Below are 25,611 nucleotides of genomic sequence, written 5' to 3' on the forward strand. Positions count from 1 at the left end.
GTGCTCTGTATAAGAGGTAGAATTGTGCTGGGGACATCTTTCAAAGACCTCGCTGATTTGTTCTGTGTGGGTGTTACACACTCTGTCACAACACCAATGGTCTCTTCCATATATGGCTCTCTCTGGTAGACAACCATTGCTGTTGCATGGAATGAATTTCGACCATCTGATGTGTCGACCTTGGCAACAACGTTATCGAATGAGAAACGGAGTCTTCGCTGTCTGTGAAGTCCTGGTGGTACATAGTTCCCATCGTGCTGCTGCATGTTCTCTTGTACACCTTCAGAGATTTGAGCTATACACTGTTTTACCCTTTCGTATGGAACTCCCAGTCCAGCGTGCGACAGAATATTTGCCAATTTGTGGCTTCTCCATTCGTGATCACAATATAAGGAAATGCCTAACATTATTGGAGTTTCCACTGTAGACCGAAAAGCAGCAGCGGGCGATTTGGGGTCGTACAATACTTGACGATTTGATTTGTGTGCTTGCAGTATTTGCTGAGAGATGACCATTGCTGACTGATTCAAATCATGTGTTCGGGCTTCAGTTTTTGCGGTGCACACGGCCTTCAAGATCCAGAGAATCATGCTGTGAAGTTCATGTGGAACTGCATCTTCTGAGTTTTCCAGCTTTCCGTTGAAAACCCATGGGTCTTTCTTGGCCTGCTCGATCGATTTACGTAGCACCATGGAAGCCTCGAATATCTTTGTCATGTCAGCTTGTGGGTCAGGTCTGTGTACTGCTTCTCCAACAGCTGTGTCTTGTGCGGCTTTGGAATGTATCAGAGTAGGCTTATTCGGCAATAGTGTGAACTGAATGAGTTTGACGTTCTTCTCAATTTTCTGTCTCAACCATTTCCGTGCTGTTTGGGCATTTGAATAAGTTGAGCTGTATTCAATATTGTGTTGTTTCAACTTTGATACATAGTCCTTTTCTGCCTCGTCGATGGGGATGATTTCTCCTTGTTCGATACACTCCTGTATTTCAGCAAAGAACTCGATTTCGGCTGCTATATAGCGAACAGTTTCACTGTCATTGGTGTTGTCACTGGTCATGCTGGTAGGGGTCTTTGTGGTCACGGTGTCTCCAGTACGTTTACGCTTCAGACGTTGCCACTGATCAGTTATACACTGCTTGTGATACACAATGTCCTGTGACAATGCATCGTTGTCAGTTATTACGTTAGCATAGTTCACTTTCCACTCTGGGTTGTTTGATTGTTGCACTATATCATGTATCTGAGTTCCAATATTTCTTGACCGGCATGCATGCAAAGCACCTTGAATTTTGCCTTGGCAGAAAAAGCACTTGCTTTTATCGCAGTTCGTAGATTTCGATCGGGTGTACTTTCCTGACACAGACATTTCCTCAGATTCTCCATGGTGCGATGAGGTAGTTGGTCTCCCTACGGTTCTGTGAAGAAGACTAACATCGGATGCTGCACAGGCTCGGTTATACCGCTCTACATCACGTTTGATATGTTCTTTATTGGTGCTTGTCGCATGGCATGTTCTGTGCCACACAACGTGCTTGTCACTTAGGTCACTTGCTGTCAAGTTCATTAGTTTTTCACTGAGCGTAACGAACACCTTGCTTCCAAAACTTGCTCTCAAACGGACCACTGTCAAGAATTTGTCGTACGTTGAATGTTCCTCAGATTGTGGTGGTTCTTTCACTTGCTCTTGTTTGGAGGTCTGACACTTTATGCATAGTGTATAGTTTATTTCTGTGCGTGCCTTTTTCTCATCAGGTTCTTCAGTCTGTGCCATGATTTATCTGCAAGTAGAGAAGAAACGCATATTTATAATCAACAACTTTCATGTGAAAGACACAACATATACGTATGTTGCCGGTCTACATATGTAGGATCAGGCACACGAGTGACCGTATCAATGTGGATACATCGTGTTTGTCAAGATGTTAGTTCTCTATTATAGTGTCTTCGACTGCATACACTGTGCCTGAAAATATGAAATTGTCATTATTTATTGAAGTTTGGAAAAAATTATAAATGCTGACAAAATTGTCATTCATGGTGCCTATATTTTGTACAATATGACAAATATCTGTTTTTCTTTTCACTTTTTCACATCATACATTATTTCAATGGATTTGTTGTACCTTAAAACATATAAAACGATATATTGTGCAGGTCTCTATGATAAATATTACCGAAGATATGACGATTATTCCATTTTCGTCACTCGGTGGTGGCCATCTTGGATTTTTGTCATAAGCGCTGCTTGGAAAAATTGGAAACAGCTTATTTTCAGTGCAATGTGTTCTAAGGTAGTGAATTAACACACGTTTCCAGATTCTATATGAAAAATTGACCATTGTATGAATTGCTACATAACCGCATACACTATTAGGCTCCATGTCGTTAAAGCCTACCCCTCCCACCTGCCGTGCCAACGTGGCAATTTCATGCCTCTCCTCCATGTTGTCGGGAAAGCCTGTAAACTTCTTCACTGCCTGTGGCCACAGGTTTTGCCAGCAGGCGTTGATGGTGGAGGCTCCACCTCGTCCAGCGACTCTTTGATGGCGCCGATGCAGTGGGCAATGATGAACTCTTTCCGACACTGTATGTATGTACAGTCCTGGCCAAAAATATTGGCACCCTTGCACTTTTTTCAAATAACTCACAATCTTCTCTAAAAATAAGTTGAAATTGACAAAAGTATTTGGTCTCGACAATTCTTTATTTCACTGTTAATATTACAGCACATTTGTTTTTGATTCAGAACTTAATATATCCTTTTAAATCAGAAAATAAAAAGACATGGCATTGACAAAATTATTGACACCCTGGGCTTAATATTTGGTAGCTCGGCCTTTGGACAAAATACCTGCAGTCAAACTTCCTGTGGCACTTCATGAATGAGCTTCCTACACCTCTCGACTGGCAGTCTGACCTACTCTTCCTGTGCAAACTGCTCCAGTTCTCCCAGATTTGAAGGGTGCCTTCTCCCAACTGCTGTTTTCAGATTTCCCCACAGGTGTTCAATGGGATTTAGATCTGACTCATTGCTGGCCACTTTAGAGCAGTTCAGTGTTTTGTCTATTTTTTTTATTTTGTTTTTTGTATACAACATCGAGGCTCGTGTAAGAGCCAACATCAATCACAAAAAACAACAACGAACGGACACACAAAGCATACAAAAAAGGGAGCGGGAGATAAGATGGGGAGAGAGAGGGAAGCACACAAGTACAACAGCAGAGAACAGGGACAACGGAAGATCCGTGGGAGGGAGAGGGCTTGGGGGGAGGAGGCATGGGAAGGCGGGGAGCGGGGGAGAGGGGTGGGTCTTGAACCATTCCTGGGTGCTTTTTAAAGTGTGTTTGGGGTCACTGTCCTGCTGCAAGACCCATGATCTTCGATGGAGACCCAGCTTTCTGACACAGGTGTTATGGCCTGAAGCACACCAAGCCAAGCTTTCAATCACACTGTCTTTATTTAGGGATTATCACATGAAAATCTCTTCCTACACATAAAACCAAGAAGGGAGAAAAGAGGGAAAAACCAGAATAGGCCAGTGCAAGAGTAGGCAGGTCCAAGAGTAGGCAGGTCCAAGAGTAGGCCCCAAGGCAGGCCCAGCACGAGAGGGTAGGAGTAGGCAAGTCCATGAGTAGGCCCCAAGGCAGGCCCAACAGTAGGCCCCAGGGCAGGCCCAGTGGTAGGCCCCAGTGCAGGCCCGGCACAAGAGGGTAGGAGTAGGCAAGTCCACAAGTAGGCCCCAAGGCCGTAGAGGTATGGCAGCAAGAGTTTGATCAACGTCACCCTTCAGGTAGAGAGGCGGCTGCCGGGGGGTTGATCCGGTATATCCTTCAGGTGGAGAGATTGCAGCTGAAAACTCTACAACCCCCGAAAAAGCACTCCGCCGTGAGCCCTCCTCCAAAATGGCCACTCTCTCTTCTGAATCACCTTCCTGGCCCCACCCCTGCCCCACAGCCAATCATAGGCTTTATACACATGGACCAAACCACTTGGTCTAACTCACAGGGGGGCGTGGGGGAAGGAAGAAGAAAAAGGTCACAAACCGTAACACTGGGTTGAACATTGCCCTCCAAAATGCCTCGGTAATCTCCTGATGTCATGATGCCGTGCACACATTCAAGGTACCCAGTGCCAGAGGCAGCACAGCAACCCCAAAACATCACTGAACCTCCTCCATGTTTGACTGTAGGGAAGGTGTTCTTTTCTTTGAAGGCTTCATTTTGTTTTCTGTAAACATAGAGATGATGTGCTTTCCCAAAATCTCAAATTTGGTCTCATCTGTCCACAGGACATTCTCCCAGAAGGATTTTTGCTTTTTCAGGTGTGTTTTGTAAACTCCAGTCGGGCTTTCTTATGTCTCTCTCTCAGCAGTGGGGTCCTCCTGGGTTTCCTACCATTGAACTGCCTTTCATTGAGATGGCGACGGATGGTGCGAGTTGAAACTGTCGTACCTTGTGTCTGAAGATCAGCTTGAATCTGTTTGGCAATTGATGGAGGTGCTTTCTCCACCATTCGAACAATCCTTCGCTGAAATATTTGATCAAGTTTTCTCTTGCGGCCACATCCAGGGAGGTTGGCTACAGTGCCATGGGCCTTAAACTTCATGATAACATTGTGTACGGTGGATAAAGGAACATCAAGATCTCTGGAGATGGACTTGTAGCCTTGAGATTGTCCATGCTTGGCTACAATCTTGTGTCTGACCTCCTCAGACAATTCTGTGTTTTTTTTTCTTTTCTCCATGCTCATTGCAGTACACAGTGACACAAAACAGCAGAATGACTCCTTTTCTCTATTCAAACTGGTTGAATGAGTGATTTTTATATTGCAGTCACCTGCCACTCGCCTAACACAAGGCTAACCCCCGCTCTAGCAGGGAAATTGGCCTTAAAATGCCTGTTGTTGTTGTTGTTGTGTTGCCACTCACCAAAGGTGAGTTCATTTCCAATGTGTAAAGGAGAATCACCTGCTTGAAATGTAATTATTTCTAACAATTTATAAAAGGTGCCAATAATATTGTCCAAGCCACATTATGATTTCTGTGTGAAATAATCTAAGAGTTAGTCATTTTTTCAGCTTTGTTTTTGTTTTGTTCCACTGCAAACTAAAGAAATACATATGGGGATTTTTTTTTTTTTTTTTTGTAAACAAGATCGAGGCTCATGTAAGAGATAACATCAATCACAAAAACAAAACAAAAAAAACGGACATACAAAACATACAATAAAGGGAGCAGGAGACAAGATGAGGAGAGAGAGGGAAGCACACAAGTACAACAGCAGAGAACAGGGACATCGGGAGATCTGTGGGAGGGAGAGGGCTTGGGGGGAGGAGGCATGGGAAGGCGGGGGGAGGGGAGGGGTGTGGGAGAGGTATAAAACACATGGACACTGCTAGAACTTCCAGGAAAGAAAGAAGTCAGGATTTTAAAAAAAAAGTGGATCTGGGATGAATTAACGGGGATAGAAGAGATCAAGGTTTTGGATGGGGGAAGATAAGAGATGGTGGTGAACAGCTGTTTTAAAGACCTGGAGGTAGGAGTGGGATTGAAGAGAGTGAGGGAGATTGTTCCTGAAGCGGGAGAAAAGAGGAATGAAGGAGTGAATGTGAGCAGAGAGTCTTGATTTTGGCAATTTCACCAGAAGAGGGTTCCTGGAAGATCTTGTGCGACCTGTAGGAATATTCGGGGGACAGAGCACAGATAGAGCTGGGGGGGCAAGGCCAGATAGGAGTCGGCAGAAGACAGAAAGACCACCTCCCAAAAGATACCAAAAATATGAAACATAGAAAAGAAATACAAATGTGGATACCAAAAGATTTGTTAATTTCAACAATTTTTCTGGAATAAATGGTGCATTATTTGAAAAGAGTGCAAGGGTGCCAATATTTTTGGCCATGACAGTATGTATGTATGTATGTATGTATGTGTGTGCGTGTGTGTGTGTATGTGGCTGCATAGCCTCGGCGTGTTTCGGGGGCTCAGACTTACACAGGTTTTGAGCCCCCCTTTCGACCTCGCAGGCTGAATCCAGAGGAAAGACGGAAGTGCCTATGTATGGAGCCTGTGCTTATGGTTGTAGGAGCTGCCGGAAGGTGCTTATGGTTGTAGGAGCTGCCGGAAGGTGCTTATGGTTGTCGGAGCTGCCGGAAGGTGCTTGCTTAAAGCGATCACCATCCACCAAATGGGGCTCCATCTACCATAACGTTTCTGTTGGTATTAGGCTCTCTTACCCTATCCACACGCTGGTGGGTCTGTACGTCACATCTCTGGGGGCCGAGGTTCCTCCAATATCCCCTGTCGATTAGCCGAGGTCTGCAAGGTGCCTAGTTACCGTGTGTCGCCACGAAGAGGAACTGCACAGGAGGCTTGGTGATAGAGAACCTGTGTACTGGCAGGAGAGACTTATGCAATCAGCTGCTAGCCGGCATCAATGTATTGAGACCATTGCGCTAGATGTGTGTCATCACCCTGTGTCAAACCATTGACACACATATATAAAATAAAAAATAACCACATTTAGAGGCCATTTTTCCCCGCAAAGCGGGGGTTGGCCTTTTTCGGGGACCGTGGTTGTTGTTTTTTTTTTTTGGTCCCCTTTTTGAAGCAATGTTTTACGGCCGGATGCCCTTCCTGACGCCAACCCTTTTTGTCGCCTTTTACGGCAAGCAGGGAATTACCAGTGAACTGGTACTCAATTAATACTGGTACTCAACACATATCTATCTATAATTCCAGTAATCTCTGTGTGTCTGTGTGTCTGTGTGTTTGTTTGTTTGTCTGTGACCGCTGTTTCTCGACAACCACGGGTCCGATATACTTGAAACTTGCCAGGTATATTGCTGGGGACCCGAGGATGTGCCTTTTCAAGGTTTCATATTAATCGGAGAAGTAGTTACCGAGCTATGGCGATTTCTTTACCAAACTCCGCAAGCCGTTCGCTTTGGACCAAACCATTTCATGTAAATAGAGGGGGGGGATTGTCACCGTACTCGCAAGCCGTTCGCTTTGGACCAAACCATTTCATGTAAATAGAGGGGGGGGGATTGTCACCGTACTCGCAAGCCGTTCGCTTTGGACCAAACCATTTCATGTAAATAGAGGGGGGGGATTGTCACCGTACTCGCAAGCCGTTCGCTTTGGACCAAACCATTTCATGTAAATAGAGGGGGGGGGGGGGATTGTCACCGTACTCGCAAGCTGTTCGCTTTGGCTTTGCGAATGGACCAAACCATTTCATGTAAATAGAGGGGGGGGATATAATTTTAGATATATATATAGTACGGGCATGCCCTAGTAATATATAATAATAATAATAGAACATTATAATAATATAGATTTATTTATTTATTTTATTTTTTTTGTATACTGAATCGAGGCTCGTGAAAGAGCTGACATTTACTTCACAAACAAATCAACCAGACAAACAAAATATATAAAAAGAGGGAGCGGAAGACAAGAGAATGGGAAGCACACAAACACTTGAGAGCACACAACATTTAAGAGCAGGGAGATGTGTGGGAGGGAGAGGGCTTGGGGGGAGGAGGCGTGGGAAGGGGGAGGGGGGTGGGAGAAGTATAAAACACAAGGACACCAAGGACTTCCAGGACAGAAGTTGGTATTTCAAAAAGTGGAATTGGGGTGAAATTATCGGGGATAGAAAAGATCAAGGTTTTGGATGGGGGAAGATAAGAGATGGTGGTGAACAGCTGTTTTAAAGACCTGGAGGGTGGGGTGGGATTGAAGAGAGTGAGGGAGTTTGTTCCAGAGGCGAGAGAAAAGAGGAATGAAGGAGTGAAGGTGAGCAGAGAGTCATGATTTTGGCAGTTTAACCATAAGAGGGTTGCAGGCAGATCTTGTGCGACCTGTAGGAATATTTGCAGGACAGAGCCCAGAGAGAGCTGGGGGGGCAAGGCCAGATAGGAGTCGGCAGAAGACAGAAAGACCACCTCCCAAAAGATACCAAAAATATGAAACATAGAAAAGAAATACAAATGTGGATACCAAAAGATTTGTTAATTTCAACAATTTTTCTGGAATAAATGGTGCATTATTTGAAAAGAGTGCAAGGGTGCCAATATTTTTGGCCATGACAGTATGTATGTATGTATGTATGTATGTATGTGTGTGCGTGTGTGTGTGTATGTGGCTGCATAGCCTCGGCGTGTTTCGGGGGCTCAGACTTACACAGGTTTTGAGCCCCCCTTTCGACCTCGCAGGCTGAATCCAGAGGAAAGACGGAAGTGCCTATGTATGGAGCCTGTGCTTATGGTTGTAGGAGCTGCCGGAAGGTGCTTATGGTTGTAGGAGCTGCCGGAAGGTGCTTATGGTTGTCGGAGCTGCCGGAAGGTGCTTGCTTAAAGCGATCACCATCCACCAAATGGGGCTCCATCTACCATAACGTTTCTGTTGGTATTAGGCTCTCTTACCCTATCCACACGCTGGTGGGTCTGTACGTCACATCTCTGGGGGCCGAGGTTCCTCCAATATCCCCTGTCGATTAGCCGAGGTCTGCAAGGTGCCTAGTTACCGTGTGTCGCCACGAAGAGGAACTGCACAGGAGGCTTGGTGATAGAGAACCTGTGTACTGGCAGGAGAGACTTATGCAATCAGCTGCTAGCCGGCATCAATGTATTGAGACCATTGCGCTAGATGTGTGTCATCACCCTGTGTCAAACCATTGACACACATATATAAAATAAAAAATAACCACATTTAGAGGCCATTTTTCCCCGCAAAGCGGGGGTTGGCCTTTTTCGGGGACCGTGGTTGTTGTTTTTTTTTTTTGGTCCCCTTTTTGAAGCAATGTTTTACGGCCGGATGCCCTTCCTGACGCCAACCCTTTTTGTCGCCTTTTACGGCAAGCAGGGAATTACCAGTGAACTGGTACTCAATTAATACTGGTACTCAACACATATCTATCTATAATTCCAGTAATCTCTGTGTGTCTGTGTGTCTGTGTGTTTGTTTGTTTGTCTGTGACCGCTGTTTCTCGACAACCACGGGTCCGATATACTTGAAACTTGCCAGGTATATTGCTGGGGACCCGAGGATGTGCCTTTTCAAGGTTTCATATTAATCGGAGAAGTAGTTACCGAGCTATGGCGATTTCTTTACCAAACTCCGCAAGCCGTTCGCTTTGGACCAAACCATTTCATGTAAATAGAGGGGGGGGATTGTCACCGTACTCGCAAGCCGTTCGCTTTGGACCAAACCATTTCATGTAAATAGAGGGGGGGGATTGTCACCGTACTCGCAAGCCGTTCGCTTTGGACCAAACCATTTCATGTAAATAGAGGGGGGGGATTGTCACCGTACTCGCAAGCCGTTCGCTTTGGACCAAACCATTTCATGTAAATAGAGGGGGGGGGGGATTGTCACCGTACTCGCAAGCTGTTCGCTTTGGCTTTGCGAATGGACCAAACCATTTCATGTAAATAGAGGGGGGGGATATAATTTTAGATATATATATAGTACGGGCATGCCCTAGTAATATATAATAATAATAATAGAACATTATAATAATATAGATTTATTTATTTATTTTATTTTTTTGGTATACTGAATCGAGGCTCGTGAAAGAGCTGACATTTACTTCACAAACAAATCAACCAGACAAACAAAATATATAAAAAGAGGGAGCGGAAGACAAGAGAATGGGAAGCACACAAACACTTGAGAGCACACAACATTTAAGAGCAGGGAGATGTGTGGGAGGGAGAGGGCTTGGGGGGAGGAGGCGTGGGAAGGGGGAGGGGGGTGGGAGAAGTATAAAACACAAGGACACCAAGGACTTCCAGGACAGAAGTTGGTATTTCAAAAAGTGGAATTGGGGTGAAATTATCGGGGATAGAAAAGATCAAGGTTTTGGATGGGGGAAGATAAGAGATGGTGGTGAACAGCTGTTTTAAAGACCTGGAGGGTGGGGTGGGATTGAAGAGAGTGAGGGAGTTTGTTCCAGAGGCGAGAGAAAAGAGGAATGAAGGAGTGAAGGTGAGCAGAGAGTCATGATTTTGGCAGTTTAACCATAAGAGGGTTGCAGGCAGATCTTGTGCGACCTGTAGGAATATTTGCAGGACAGAGCCCAGAGAGAGCTGGGGGGGCAAGGCCAGATAGGAGTCGGCAGAAGACAGAAAGACCACCTCCCAAAAGATACCAAAAATATGAAACATAGAAAAGAAATACAAATGTGGATACCAAAAGATTTGTTAATTTCAACAATTTTTCTGGAATAAATGGTGCATTATTTGAAAAGAGTGCAAGGGTGCCAATATTTTTGGCCATGACAGTATGTATGTATGTATGTATGTATGTGTGTGCGTGTGTGTGTGTATGTGGCTGCATAGCCTCGGCGTGTTTCGGGGGCTCAGACTTACACAGGTTTTGAGCCCCCCTTTCGACCTCGCAGGCTGAATCCAGAGGAAAGACGGAAGTGCCTATGTATGGAGCCTGTGCTTATGGTTGTAGGAGCTGCCGGAAGGTGCTTATGGTTGTAGGAGCTGCCGGAAGGTGCTTATGGTTGTCGGAGCTGCCGGAAGGTGCTTGCTTAAAGCGATCACCATCCACCAAATGGGGCTCCATCTACCATAACGTTTCTGTTGGTATTAGGCTCTCTTACCCTATCCACACGCTGGTGGGTCTGTACGTCACATCTCTGGGGGCCGAGGTTCCTCCAATATCCCCTGTCGATTAGCCGAGGTCTGCAAGGTGCCTAGTTACCGTGTGTCGCCACGAAGAGGAACTGCACAGGAGGCTTGGTGATAGAGAACCTGTGTACTGGCAGGAGAGACTTATGCAATCAGCTGCTAGCCGGCATCAATGTATTGAGACCATTGCGCTAGATGTGTGTCATCACCCTGTGTCAAACCATTGACACACATATATAAAATAAAAAATAACCACATTTAGAGGCCATTTTTCCCCGCAAAGCGGGGGTTGGCCTTTTTCGGGGACCGTGGTTGTTGTTTTTTTTTTTTGGTCCCCTTTTTGAAGCAATGTTTTACGGCCGGATGCCCTTCCTGACGCCAACCCTTTTTGTCGCCTTTTACGGCAAGCAGGGAATTACCAGTGAACTGGTACTCAATTAATACTGGTACTCAACACATATCTATCTATAATTCCAGTAATCTCTGTGTGTCTGTGTGTCTGTGTGTTTGTTTGTTTGTCTGTGACCGCTGTTTCTCGACAACCACGGGTCCGATATACTTGAAACTTGCCAGGTATATTGCTGGGGACCCGAGGATGTGCCTTTTCAAGGTTTCATATTAATCGGAGAAGTAGTTACCGAGCTATGGCGATTTCTTTACCAAACTCCGCAAGCCGTTCGCTTTGGACCAAACCATTTCATGTAAATAGAGGGGGGGGATTGTCACCGTACTCGCAAGCCGTTCGCTTTGGACCAAACCATTTCATGTAAATAGAGGGGGGGGATTGTCACCGTACTCGCAAGCTGTTCGCTTTGGCTTTGCGAATGGACCAAACCATTTCATGTAAATAGAGGGGGGGGATATAATTTTAGATATATATATAGTACGGGCATGCCCTAGTAATATATAATAATAATAATAGAACATTATAATAATATAGATTTATTTATTTATTTTATTTTTTTTGTATACTGAATCGAGGCTCGTGAAAGAGCTGACATTTACTTCACAAACAAATCAACCAGACAAACAAAATATATAAAAAGAGGGAGCGGAAGACAAGAGAATGGGAAGCACACAAACACTTGAGAGCACACAACATTTAAGAGCAGGGAGATGTGTGGGAGGGAGAGGGCTTGGGGGGAGGAGGCGTGGGAAGGGGGAGGGGGGTGGGAGAAGTATAAAACACAAGGACACCAAGGACTTCCAGGACAGAAGTTGGTATTTCAAAAAGTGGAATTGGGGTGAAATTATCGGGGATAGAAAAGATCAAGGTTTTGGATGGGGGAAGATAAGAGATGGTGGTGAACAGCTGTTTTAAAGACCTGGAGGGTGGGGTGGGATTGAAGAGAGTGAGGGAGTTTGTTCCAGAGGCGAGAGAAAAGAGGAATGAAGGAGTGAAGGTGAGCAGAGAGTCATGATTTTGGCAGTTTAACCATAAGAGGGTTGCAGGCAGATCTTGTGCGACCTGTAGGAATATTTGCAGGACAGAGCCCAGAGAGAGCTGGGGGGGCAAGGCCAGAAAGGAGTCGGTGGAAGACGGAAAGACCACCAACCTGCCTGCGGTGAGTGAGTGAGAGGCCCTTGGAGTTAGCTTCATCGCGGGAGATTCCAATGATTCTGAATGCTTTGCTTTCAACAGTGTGAAGACGAGCTAGGTGTGAGGCAGGAGCACCAGCCCAGAGGGGAGAGCAGTATTCCATTGAGCTGCGGATGAAAGCCTTGTACGTGGTGAGGAGCTCAGGTGTGCCAAGGAAGGACTTCGCACGATGGAGGATGCCCAGTCGGCGACTGGCTTTAGAGGCCAGATTTGAAATGTGGTTTTCCAAGGAAAGATCATGGCAGATAGTGAGACCCAAAAGTTTGAGTGACAGAACTTCTTGGAGAGGATTATTCAGAAAGTAGATGGGAGGGTTGTCCAGTCGGTCTTTTCGGAGAGACATCGTAAGTGTGAGATTTGTCAGGATTGAAAGACATGTTCCACTTGTTTGCCCAGTCTGTGATTTTGTCCAGGTCTGCAGAGAGTGAGGAGGCTGCAGACTGCCGATCTGAGGGATGAAGAATGGAGCAACAGAGAGTAGAGTCATCAGCAAAGAGATAGAGAGGATTTTCAAGAGAGTCGGAGAGATCATTGATGAAGACCAGAAAAAGCACAGGGCCCAGAACACTGCCTTGGGGAACTCCAGCCTGAACAGGAAGAGGAGATGAGAGAAACCCATTCAGGGCCACACGTTGACTACGACTAGAGAGGAAGTCCGCCAGCCATGCGTTGAGATTTCCATGGATACCAACAGAGGAGAGTTTGGTGAGCAGAGCGGGGTGCCAGACCGTATCGAAGGCATGTGATATGTCAAGGGAGACAGCTCTAATTTCCTGTTTGGCATTGAGGACCTCCATCCATTGCTGAGAAAGCAGTAGCAGCATGTCCAGAGTAGAGTGACCAGGTCTGAAACCAAATTGATGATCAGAGATCAAGCCATTGGAGAAGAGGAAAGATTTCATATCTGAAGCAATGATGGATTCCATGACTTTACTGATCATTGAGAGAAGGCTGATTGGTCTGTAGTTGCTGGGATCTGTTTTTGCACCTTTTTTGTGCAAAGCGGTGATGTTGGCAGATTTCCAAGCAGATGGCAGATGACCTTGAGCAAAAGAGAGTGTGAAGAGAACAGAGAGAGGGAGTGAAAGAGCGGAAGAACAAGATTTTAGGACCCGTGGGCTGATGCCGTCAGGTCCAGTTGCAGAATCAGAGTCGAGGGTTGACAGGAACTTTTCCACCTTGTCAGGAGGAAAGGACACAGAGTCCAGGAGCAGCTGTGTACGACTGGGTACGGTGGGTACAGAGAGGGATGGTGGAATGAAATGGAATGGAATGGATGGAATGAAAACAAACATGAAAAAAACATTAGTGTCCCAGCCTGAAATGCTTGGTAACCTAACTAGAATGGCACTCAGTGGAGCACATAGCTCTGCCAGGATGAACGGTTTACATTTTGTTTCCCACTGATAGGCTGGATCTGCATCCAGACCTTAAAGGGCCACAGACAGAAAATCATGTTTGGTTTAATGTCACAAAACCCTTTGGAGAGTGGGGATATTGTTTTGTAATATCATTAATATTATCCTGTTATCATTGGTGCTGTTAATACTTTTGTAACGAGAAGCGGCTTTGCAAAAACTCCACGAAAATGCCTTGGAAGAACTCCACGTTAGCGGCAGGAAAGGTCGTGTTATTAACCCATGTGGGGTATATAGACAACAGTAGATCTTCGATCAGATGCATTCGTCTAGGTGATAAGCATAGACTGATGTCAGGATTCCTCCAAATGTCTTTCAGTTTAGTGCTAAACAGCATTAGTGACTGTTTAAAAAGGTAATACTACTTATGTGTTTGTGGTTTATATTATTCTTATTTCTGGTTGGGGCCGTTACTCCCATGAAAACTGCACGATAAGCTATTTATATACGTTAACACGGCGTTTGGCCAAGGAGGAAACAGCCCTTGGGGTGACGGGATATTATTAGTGTGAACATTATTTTGCAACAATAACATTAATATTGTTGCGGATCCCGGGTTCGTCGACGTACTAAGGGGGGGTTTATGCCCCGTTTCCCCCACGAACTCCAGTTCCACTGAGGCCGCCGACCGCGAGCGACGAAACTCGTGATTGACGGATTGCTAAGCAATTCCGATCGCCAACCTCCCAGCCACTCGCCGAAGAGTTTGCTGGTCAAATATTCCCAAATACCTTCAAGACACGCAACCGAAGAAACCGGGGATTGAACCCTCGCTTCCACACTTTATTGAGTAAAAAAAAAAAAAACCACCTTTAAAGGCCATTTCCCCCCGCAAGGCGGGGGTTGGCCTTTTTCGGGCACCGTGGTTGTTGTTGTTTTTTGGTCCCCTTTTTGAAGCAATGTTTTACGGCCGGATGCCCTTCCTGCCGCCAACCCTGTTTGTCGCCTTTTACAACAAACAGGGAATTACCAGTGAACTGGTACTCAATTAGCCGACCTCGGAAGGATGACAGGCTGAGTCAACCCCCCTGGCGTTAATTCAGCGATCGACCGGGATTCGAACCCAGGATCCTAGGATCCTAAGCCGGTACCCTGACCGCTAAGCCAACACCAGGCAACACCAGACTTTATTGAGTGCCGAGCGGATTTGCACAGTGTGGAAAGCGGCATTACCTAACGTGATTTATGGACCTGATTCAAGCCAAATTCGGTCTCGGATGATTCCAGGTCAATGGAGAAAAGACGTATCCGAACAGGTTGGAAAGTAACCAAATGTACAGCCTTTTATTTTGAAGGCACAGAGAAACAGCCGAAGATGCACCTTATCAACTCCTTACCTATCATAAACCCCACAGGTGCCTTCACACTCTCACACACACAGAATGACACACGGGTTATTCTCGTACCGATCGATGTACATGCTGGGATTGCCTCGCAAGTGGCCATGTGGCGTGCGCAGTTCGATCCTCGATCCGGACGTGCAGCCTGGATGATGTATCTGGACGACGAACTCCAACACAGGCAGACGAGCTCCAGCTTCAGGTGAGTCGCGGGAGAAGCCAACGCTTGCAGGTCCACCGGATCAGAGCGAGAGATCGGCGAAGAGCGATGGGTGTCGGGCGGCGACGCAAAAAGCAAGAGAGGAGTGTTGGCGAAGGACAAAGGCAAAAGGTCCAGGCAAGAGCACAACGGCAAGTGCAGTGTCGTCTGATGGAGCCAAAAGCAAGAGAATCGCCTGGTGGAGCCAAAAGCAAGAGAGTCCAGAGCAGGAGGTCGTGGCGCAGCAAAATCCAAGAGGGGTGTCCTCGGCGAGGCGAAATGCAAGAAATGTGTCCTCGGCGCTGCAAAATCCAAGAGGAGTCAAAATCCGATGGGCGGGGGTTTTATCACACCCGCCCACGCCTTCAAATGTTCCACAGCCTCCCATTGGCTGAGGTTTGTCGCATTGGTGTCGACGTGTTCCGACCCGTCATTGGTCACGTGGGCCTGTGCTTCTGGCCACGCCTTCCTGCTCATCAGTAATGGCTTCCCTTAACCACACGAAGGTTTGAAATCCTGCCTACTCAATGCCTATTTGGTCTCTATTACTACACAATGGGAAAGGGCTAATCTTTACATTCAATAAGAAATAACTAACTACTGCAGGCTACATGTTGTCGTGCAATTAACTATCGGGGGTTTGCCTTTATGGCAAAACCGCAACACTACCCCCTCCTCTCACCGAGACTCGACCCGAGTCGTCCACATGGAGCGGCTGGGGTGAGCTGGCATTCATTTAACATTACTATTAGTGTGACACGTAGATGTGATTCCCCGGACATTTTAAACTCTAATCAGAATGTGTGCGACATTTTTTTTCTCTTTTTTGACATTTAAATGTACATTTTAAAACTAAATATGTCCTTCCTAATGCGTTGAGAAACTACCTAACAGATTCACACCCACAACCTTATACTGTTCACGTATTGCTGGAATTTTGAAACTAAACACATAACCGGTGGGCAACATTTTTACATTTTACACTAAACACAATTTATTTTCAAAAACTATGACCCAGGACCTGGACTCGAGGAATAAAGCATGGAGAACTTGTTGCTGGAGTCATCTTCATGTTGCTGGAGTGGCTTCTTGCCTTGGTAGGCGGGCTAACAAAAACCGGCTGCCCTAGACCGGCATACAGGCCATTTGAAGCAAAAGGTCATCTAAATTTTCACCTCCTCAAAATTGAGCCGTTTATTTGGTGAACAGGGCCACTGACACGTGGTCCAAAGGTGGGCTTCAATGCCACCCAAAAGGTGGTCCATGTAGCAAGATAATGGGGGCAGCCAGGAGGTGCAACAATAGAAATGGGTGTGGCCACAGAGCTGGTGGTCCATAATGGGTGAGTGATGGGATGATGGGAGTGAGTGGGGATGGCAGCAAGATGCTGCGACGGCAAGGTGAGTCCTCGTGATGGTCCTGGATCGGGGAAGAGGAGAAAACGCGACGAGCAAAAGGAAAGGACACGGTGGCAACGCAAAACACAGGTATGACAAGCGGGTGAGAGGAACGCCGGCAGAGTGAACTCGAGCCTGGCCCTACCCGTACGTACCCCCACCGTTAACTACACTAGCCTAGCCCTCCTTGTATTTACAATTCGTCTCTACGTCTTGTCTCCCACGTCCCCTCTTTATTCCAAATTCGTCCCCAACTCCCCCCAGGTTCTCCCAGGAAGGAAAGGCGGAATGAACATACAATGTTTCGTACTCACGTCGTGATGCATCTTACCAATCAAACATTGAGTCCCGTGGTGCGAAATCCATCCCCTTGTGGATGGTTGTGGATGGTGCGAAGGGGTCTTCACAAAATCCTAACTAAACTGACATCATTTACACATTTTAATCTCCCCGGGGTCGTACCCTGCCAATCGGCCTTCTTTAAACTATGTGGTTCCAAGAACTCGAATTCCCATTGCCCACACTGTGGTGCACCTCTGAATTTGGGTCTAACCCCACAAATTTTCTACCTGTACCCTCGCACAATTTCGGGGCTGGGTCGTGTGGCTCTACCAGCAGGTCGACCTACCTGCACCCCTCCGTTCACTGGAGCTGCCTCCCGAGCTTGCCTGCTCATCACACTACCCTATATGGGGAAGGCCCTCCCTGGCGCTTACCCCCTGATGCCCACCTTGGCTTTGGGCAACCCGGGTCCTTCCTCTCGATCCTCGGACCCCACTCACATGCTAACCTAACTGGCTCCCTGAGCCTACCTGCGGCCTTTCCTGGCCGATGAGCTACCAGTGACGGAGTGCCCCAATAACTATTACTACCAATTAAGCCACACGCCCAGCCATTCCACTGCCTCATGCACCGCACAAAGCACTACCGTTTCCTCAATCAGCACCACAGGTGTCAATATCCGTTGTCATTTACCTGCACCCTCTATCTAACTTTAAACTACCCCGCCGGGCCTCCGTGAATGGGTTCCACTCCCCCCATTCAATCCTTCGCACCATGCATTCTACACCATGCATTCCACACCAATTATTTGCACACCACAACACAATTCAATTCACACTTACACACTGCATCATTCATCTAACTAATTTCCCCTATAACGCGTGCTTCCCTCGTCTTCCCTTTACACTATGCACACCTCCAGAACACAAAACTCTCTACGTCCCCACTACTTTGTTAGCAACCACAAAACTCTCTACGTCCCCACTACTGTTCATGGTCACCACTTAAATCTCAGTCCCTATGGTCTCGCTAGATCTCTAATCGTTATCCTAGCCCTCCCTCAGCTACTGCTTCGGTGCCCCCATGGAGCAACCACTGCTGGCCCCTCCATGGGCCTAACAATGCTATCCCCCTAAACTAGTGCTCATGGGCCCCCCTTCGTGGGGAATGGTCACAGCACCATACCCCCACGTGGGGGGTACAATAATCCCCCAGTCTTCTAAGCGATGAGCCCCCATCTATTGGGGTAATCGGTTGTGCCTCAGCCTCTAAGGCCAGAGCGATCCATGAGGGTGCCTGCTCGCCTGTATCGGGTCTTATCCGGTCAGCATGGACGATCCGAGGGGGGTGGAGTTGGTGGTCCCAGGTGCCGGGGCCCATCCCTGCGCGGGGCCCTGCGGTCCCACGCACGATGACCCAACCGGCCACGGTTAGAGCACTTCACCTGGTAAGGTGCTTGCCTCCAAATCTCCGAATTTCCCCTCGAACCCCGCCGATTCCTCTTGCCGTGGTACGGCGCTAACAATACCGTGCGGGTGCCGGAGATACGAATCCCACATGCTGGTCCTTGCGGTACGAATTCCAGGTACGAAAAATTCCAGGTACGAATCCCACACCGACGCAGCACCGACCCCCTCCGGTCCCCACGGTACACCACCCATCGGGGGCTCGCGTACTCTACCCGTCTCACTAAGCACTACTCCGGTCGGCGTCGATGCCTGAGCCGCATCATTATATCTCGCCACCCACTCCGTACTCTCACAGCCCGGTGCGCACACTCCTTTCTCACACTCCGTCTCAGTGGCACCCCTCACACTTGGCCCTGCACGAACTCCCGGGTCCGTCCTTTCTCCCAAGCTAGCCGAACACCCGATCGCACCATACACATTCCCGAAATCATCGTCACTCACCTCGGGACTCACCTTCTCCCGGCCCTCTTCAAGAACCTGCAATCTTTCTATTTGATTAGCAGGTACGTCATCAGGCTGCGAGCACCACTCTTGCACATATTCCATCAATTCCTCCCGTAATTCATTCCCTGTCTCTCCTTCTGTCTTTTTAATTTCAATCATTCCTCCTTCCACCGCCTCCAGCTTCTGTTTTACCTCCGTTATTTCCCGCTGCGCCCCTATTATTTCCTGCTCGAACTCTACCTTCGTCGGTTTCTCTACCTCCCGCGTCAATACTTCCATTCCCCCAGTCAGTTTGGCCGTACTCTCCTTCAGCCCTCGCTGGGCGCGCATCTAAGTCCGCTTTACCTCGTCACGTGCACCCGCGAACTCCTCGCTCATCTTACGCCCAACTTCCGCTCCCATGGCGTCCATCCGATCACTCATTCGATCATACATTTTTTCATTTTATATCTCGACTCTTCCATATATGCTGTGAATTCAGTCATGAAGACATTCATGTTAAACCCAGCTTGCACAGCGGCGCAGAGTTGAGTACTGAATGCATCCATGTTAAACCGAGCTTGTACAACGTGTTCAGGGTTCAGCCTCCGCCGCCGGCCCTGCGCACGAACCGCCGCCATTGTCTCCACTCCCTGCCATGCCGTGATTAACTCCAAGGTCAATCTGTTGGTTTGTGTCCTGGGCCATTAATTTATCCTCATTCTCTACATTTTGTATACCCACCAGAACCTGCTCTTCTTGGCCAGCCGTCATCCGAATTTAACTTTAATTTTTAATTTGTTTTAAACTAAATTTCCACACGCTCGTAATTTCGCAGTACGTGAAGCGTACTCCAGGTCCAAATTTCCCAAACTCCTGACACCAATTTTGTTTGCGAGCGTTCAAAAATCCCACTCCTTGACAACAATTTTGTTGCGGATCCCGGGTTCGTCGACGTACTAAGGGGGGGTTTATGCCCGGTTTCCCCACAAACTCCGGTTCCACTGAGGCCACAGACCACGAGCGACTAAACTCGTGATTGACGGATTGCTAAGCAAATCCGATCGCCAACCTCCCAGCCACGCGCCGAAGAGTTTGCTGGTCAAATATTCCCAAATACCTTCAAGACACGCAACCGAAGAAACCGCGGATCGAACCCTCGCTTCCACACTTTATTGAATGCCGAGCGGATTTGCACAGTGTAGAAAGCGGCGTTACCTAACGTGATTTATGGACCTGATTCAAGCCAAATTCGGTCTCAGATGATGCTAGGCCAATGGAGAAAAGACGTATCTGAACAGGTTGGAAAGTAACCAAATGTACAGCCTTTTATTTTGAAGGCACAGAGAAACAGCCGAAGATGCACCTTATCAACTCCTTACCTATCATAAACCCCACAGGCGCCTTCACACTCTCACACACAGAGAATGACACACAGGTTATTCTCATACCGATCGATGTACGTGCTGGGATTGCCTCGCAAGTGGCCATGTGGCGTGCGCAGTTCGATCCTCGATCCGGACGTGCAGCCTGGATGAGGTATCTGGACGACGAACTCCAACGCAGGCAGACGAGCTCCAGCTTCAGGTGAGTCGCGGGAGAAGCCAAAGCTTGCAGGTCCTCCGGATCAGAGCGAGAGATCAGCGAAGAGCGATGGGTGTCGGGCATCGATGCAAAAAGCAAGAGAGGAGTGTTGGCGAAGGACAAAGGCAAAAGGTCTGGGCAAGAGCACAAAGGCAAGAGCAGTGTTGTCTGGTGGAGCCAAAAGCAAGAGAATCGCCTGGTGGAGCCAAAAGCAAGAGAGTCCAGAGCAGGAGGTTGTGGCGCAGAAAAATCCAAGAGGGGTGTCCTCGGCGAGGTGAAATGCAAGAGAAGTGTCCTCTGCGCTGCAAAATCCAAGAGAAGTGTCCTCTGCGCTGCAAAATCCAAGAGAAGTGTCCTCTGCGCTGCAAAATCCAAGAGGAGTCAAAATCCGATGGGTAGGGGTTTTATCACACCCGCCCATGCCTTCAAAATGTTCCACAGCTCCTATTGGCTGAGGTTTGTCGCATTGGTGTCGACGTGTTCTGACCCGTCATTGGTCACGTTGGTCACGTGGGCCTGTGCTTCTGGCCACGCCTTCCTGCTCTTCAGTAATGGCTTCCCTTAACCACACGAAGGTTTGAAATCCTGCCTCCTCAACGCATATTTGGTCTCTATTACTACACAATGGGAAAGGGCTAATCTTTACATTCAATAAGAAATAACTAACAACTGCAGGCTACATGTTGTCGTGCAATTAACTATCGGGGGTTTGCCTTTATGGCAAAACCGCAACAATATTATGCTTTTATCATTAGTTTTGTTATTCGAAGTGTCATTGGAAAAACGCCACGATAAAGCTATTTGAACATGGATATACACCTCAACATGCAACCCCATTGGCGTGGAAAATCCCCTTGAGGAGGGGGTCAAATGAATTCACGACAACCTTCATCATGCGACCCTTTGTCCTCCCGTCAAGTTTGGTTGAGATTGGATGAGTAACGACTTAGTGTATCGCGGTCAAAAATCGTCAGGCAGACAGACAGACACCAAATTGCGTATTTTAGTATGATTAATTGATATGGCTTCACTTAACATTTGATCATTGTTCTTCTTTTGAATAAATATCTTGGAATGAAGATATTAATGTTTTCTGTTGTCCTTTTACGCTCGATTGGCCTTTCCCCCTAAATAAAAACGGCGATTTGATTACTCACATGACCCGCTACGTCATCTCAAGGATAGTTTTGCTGAAGGGTGTTTTATTATGATTTTGACTATCAGAGGATTCTTGATCAGAAACATCTTCGTCAAATTCATTTTCTGACGAGGCTGAAGCGAGTTGTGTGGCCATTATCCGTTGCGTGCTGAGACAACCTCGCCTTTGATTACATCATCTATGACGTCATGACCATCGCAATTTTTAGAGGTGGTACTCAACACCTCATAAATTATTCAAATAATAAACCACGTTTTGTTCTTTGTTTATCACTCAAAAATCAATATAATTACATTTTACAAATGGCTGTGTTTGTTGCCTTTTAACCAAAATCGAATAATGAGCTTGCTCTTCATGTCAACTATTTAACTCTTGTTTCGTCTGAATCCGACCTCAACTTTTCGAGATGTCGTGCTATATAATCAATGTTGGGGCTCAATCTCTCAATGGTGAAGAATCACTTAAGTATCACTTAATCACTTAATCAGTATCAGTAATCACTTAAGTAAGAAGTATCTGGATCTGGATCTTCACCAAGTCGAATCATTTTTTTCCTTGTCACACAACCAACCTGGCCACCAAGTTTCATCCGAATCTGTTCACACCTTTTTAGATATCCTGTTCACAGACAAACTTGTGAATGCATAAGCTCCGTCCACCTTCGGTGATGCAGGTAATAACGAGACACTCATCAGTCCCCCTGGGCACTCCCTTTTGGAGCGGGTGCTTCTGGTGGGCCTAATTGAGTTTGGTGTAGTTGCAATGTTTTAATTGTCCCCAAATGTTTGAATATTTTGCAGATTGCTCGGTATGACTGAAATGGAGTGGTTGATTTGCACGAGATTAGGTCGATGAATGATGTTATGGTATGGTGTAAATGTTAATCAAACACAGCATGACTAACATTCCTCGTCTCATTTGACCAATCGCAGAGCCGGAGCACACAACTTCAGCACCTACCACCTCCGCTTTGACTTCTCGCCTTCTGCACAATCGCAAGGTGGGTCAAGGTGGGAAACGTGCGAATGAGTTAACATGTGAGAAAGTGAAAGTGAAATGGCTTCCAAGTGAGCTTGTCCTTACCTGTACATTATGCACCTTTCTCGTGTTTCCTTCTGTTGATTAACTGCATTTTTTACGCACCTTTTTAAGGTTCTGTCTTCAGGTGAAAACTTCAACTTTTAATTAAAACCAATTCCGTTTCTCCTCTTATAACTTCAGGTTAGAAACTTAAAACCAATTAACTGGTGTGCACACCTGGCATTTGTCTGATCACTGATCAGACTCACCCTGTGTGCGTGTTTGTGCCTGTATGGAGGATCCTCACCTTAGCATTTTTACCTCGGCATTTACTTTCTTTATTTTCATTCCATGCCTTAATTATTGGAAATAATTATTGTTACCTTTTTGTTGTATCGTTCTGTGTGGGTTTCAGAATAAACCCATGTGTCCGCGAGGATAAACGCTTCGTGGTTCTTCAGCCCTGCGCGCATCAATAACCGCCATAATTGGAGATCGCCTTGGGAGTTAAAGCCGGTTCGGCTCATCCGTCCAAGGCTTGGTGGTAAACAGCTGTGGACGTGACAATATGTATGTTTATACACTACCGGGCTAAAGTTTTAGAACACCTCAATTTTTCCAGTTTTTATTGAAATTTACGCAGTTTCATATCTCAATGTACTCTGAAATTAAGCGTAGAACAAATAAACAATTGGAGATTAAAAAAAAAGAAATCATAGAATCATTTTGTTTCACAAAATTTAATTTAAATTTTTGACTCAGCAAAGTAGCCACCTTTTGCAGATATAACCACTGAACACACTCGTGACATTCTTTCTACAATGGAAATCAAATATTGTTCGGGAAGTTCTTCCCAACACTGTTGCAGAAGTTCCCACAAATGTGTTGCACTTGTAGGTTGCTTTGCTTTCACCCTTCTGTCCAGTTCATCCCAAACCAGCTCGATGGGGTTTTAAGTCTGGACACTGTACTGGCCATTCCATGATTTGAAGCCTACAGTCTTGTTCTTTTCCTCAAAGGTAGTTTTGACATAACATGGAGGTGTGTTTAGGGTCATTATCTTGCTGTAGGATGAACCCCTGACCAACTAGGCGTATACCAGAGGGTATTGTATGGCGCTGCAAAATGCTGTGGTAGCCCTTTTGGTTCAGGGTGCCAGTCACTCTGTGCTAGTCGCCGACTCTGGATCCAACAAAGGAGACCCAAACCATCACGCCTCCTCCATGTTTGACAGTTGGTGTCACACACTGAGGAACCATCCTCGACGGCGTACAAAAACCCTACGTGATGAGCCAAAGATTTCAAATTTTGATTCATTGGTCCATAAGACCTTCTTCAGTAGTCCACTGGTGGTGCTTCATGGCCCAGGCAAGCCTCTTTTTCTTATTTTGCCATCTTAGCGATGGCTTTCTTACTGCCACTCGACCTGTCAAACCTGCAGCTCGAAGTCTTCTCTTCACAGTTGAAACTGAGACTTGCTTACTTCGACCAGTGCTAAGCTGTGCTTGAAGCTGTTGTCCTGTGAGCCGCCTATCACGCAAGCTGTTGACTCTCAGAAACTTGTCTTCTGATTCTGTTGTGGCTTTGTGTCTGCCAGACCTCTTCCTGTCAGAGTTTCCTCCAGTTTCCAATATACTACTTCCTGCAGTGCAATATTGTCCAAATAATGCTTCAGAGGGTGTAATAACAGTCTGTTCCAATACTGCTTTCATACAGACAGGGGGTTTGTAATCAAGTAATCAGCAGAGGTTGGGACACCTGTAGGAATTGTTTGCATCAACTTTCAAGGCTTAATTTACTTCCATTGCTGCAGAACAGCTGTAAGTTTTTAACCCATTACTTGTTCGCTGAAGAAGGCCTTTTTTTACAATATAACTGTGCAATTTACATTATTTTCCCGTTTTTGCTAACCTAAACTTTTTTTTAACCTCAAGCAGTTTACTGCTTACCTTTGTACCATTTCAGGTTATTCACTGGACATTAAACGGTGTAAATTTCAATAAAAACTGGAAAAATTGAGGTGTTCTAAAACTTTTGACCGGTAGTGTATATGTATGGATGTATGGATATGTATATACAGTCACGTGAAAAAGTAAGTACACCCCATGTAAAGTTTTGACTTTTTCAACATATTTCAACATACAGCTATTTGATCTTCATTTCAACAATATTGATATTTAAAGGTGATATAACATAACAAATATCATGAAACATTTACATTTTGTAGTCCAATGTATAATTTAAATAAACATAAATGCAAATTTCGAATGTGGAAAAAGTAAGTACACCCCTACATTTATCACCACTTCAAATACCTAAAATTAGAATCAGGTGCACCAGCTCAGGTGCAAATGATTAGAACATCATTAGAGAGGATCTTGGAGGAACCTGTCTTATTTAAACCTCAGACATTTAGTTTGGTTTACTCTTTGTTGTTGAAGTGTGCAGCGTCACCATGCCTAGATCAAAAGAGTTCTCTGAGGCCTTCAGAAAGAAGGTTATAGATGCCTACGAGGCTGGGAAGGGATTTAAAAAGATCTCCAAACAATTTGAAATCAATCATTCGACTGTCCGGAAGATCATCTGCAAGTGGAGAAGATTCCAAACAACTGCCAACTTGTTCAGGCCAGGACACCCAAGCAAGTTCAGCCCGAGAGCAGACCGCAAGATGCTGAAAGAAGTCTCTAAGAACCCCAGAATGTCATCACGGGACCTACAGGTTGCTCTTGCCACTGTTGATGTCAAAGTGCACGAGTCTACCATTAGAAAGAGGCTGCACAAATTTGATCTACATGGGAGGTGTGCCAGGAGGAAACCTTTGCAGTCCAGAAAGAACATCAGGGCAAGACTAAAGTTTGCCAATGAACACCTAGGCAAAGACCAGCACTTCTGGAACAATGTGCTCTGGACAGATGAGTCAAAGGTAGAGCTATTTGGCCACAGTACCAGAAGACATGTTTGGCGAAAACCAAAGACAGCATTTGACCACAAGAACCTGATTGTTACGTGCTTCTCCCCGACCCCCTGGTCACGGTGTACCTCCGAGCCCCGAGAGGAGTCACGGCAGAAAAATGT

The 25,611-nt window shown here is 46.3% G+C and overlaps 1 protein-coding gene across 3 annotated transcripts in view; it reads left to right on the plus strand.

The window, feature by feature from the left end:
• LOC137414258 (uncharacterized) overlaps window positions 1-25,611 on the plus strand; it is a 201,566-nt gene that overhangs the window by 89,867 nt on the left and 86,088 nt on the right. For all 3 annotated transcript variants that reach the window (XM_078771595.1, XM_078771594.1, XM_078771596.1), the window contains one exon: window positions 22,449-22,516. In XM_078771595.1, the coding sequence (XP_078627721.1) occupies window positions 22,449-22,516 (68 nt within the window). The remainder of the gene's footprint in view (window positions 1-22,448; window positions 22,517-25,611) is intronic.

Source organism: Myxine glutinosa, chromosome 2 (assembly GCF_964187855.1).
Source record: "Myxine glutinosa chromosome 2, kmMyxGlut1.1, whole genome shotgun sequence".
Taxonomy (NCBI): Eukaryota; Metazoa; Chordata; class Myxini; order Myxiniformes; family Myxinidae; genus Myxine; species Myxine glutinosa.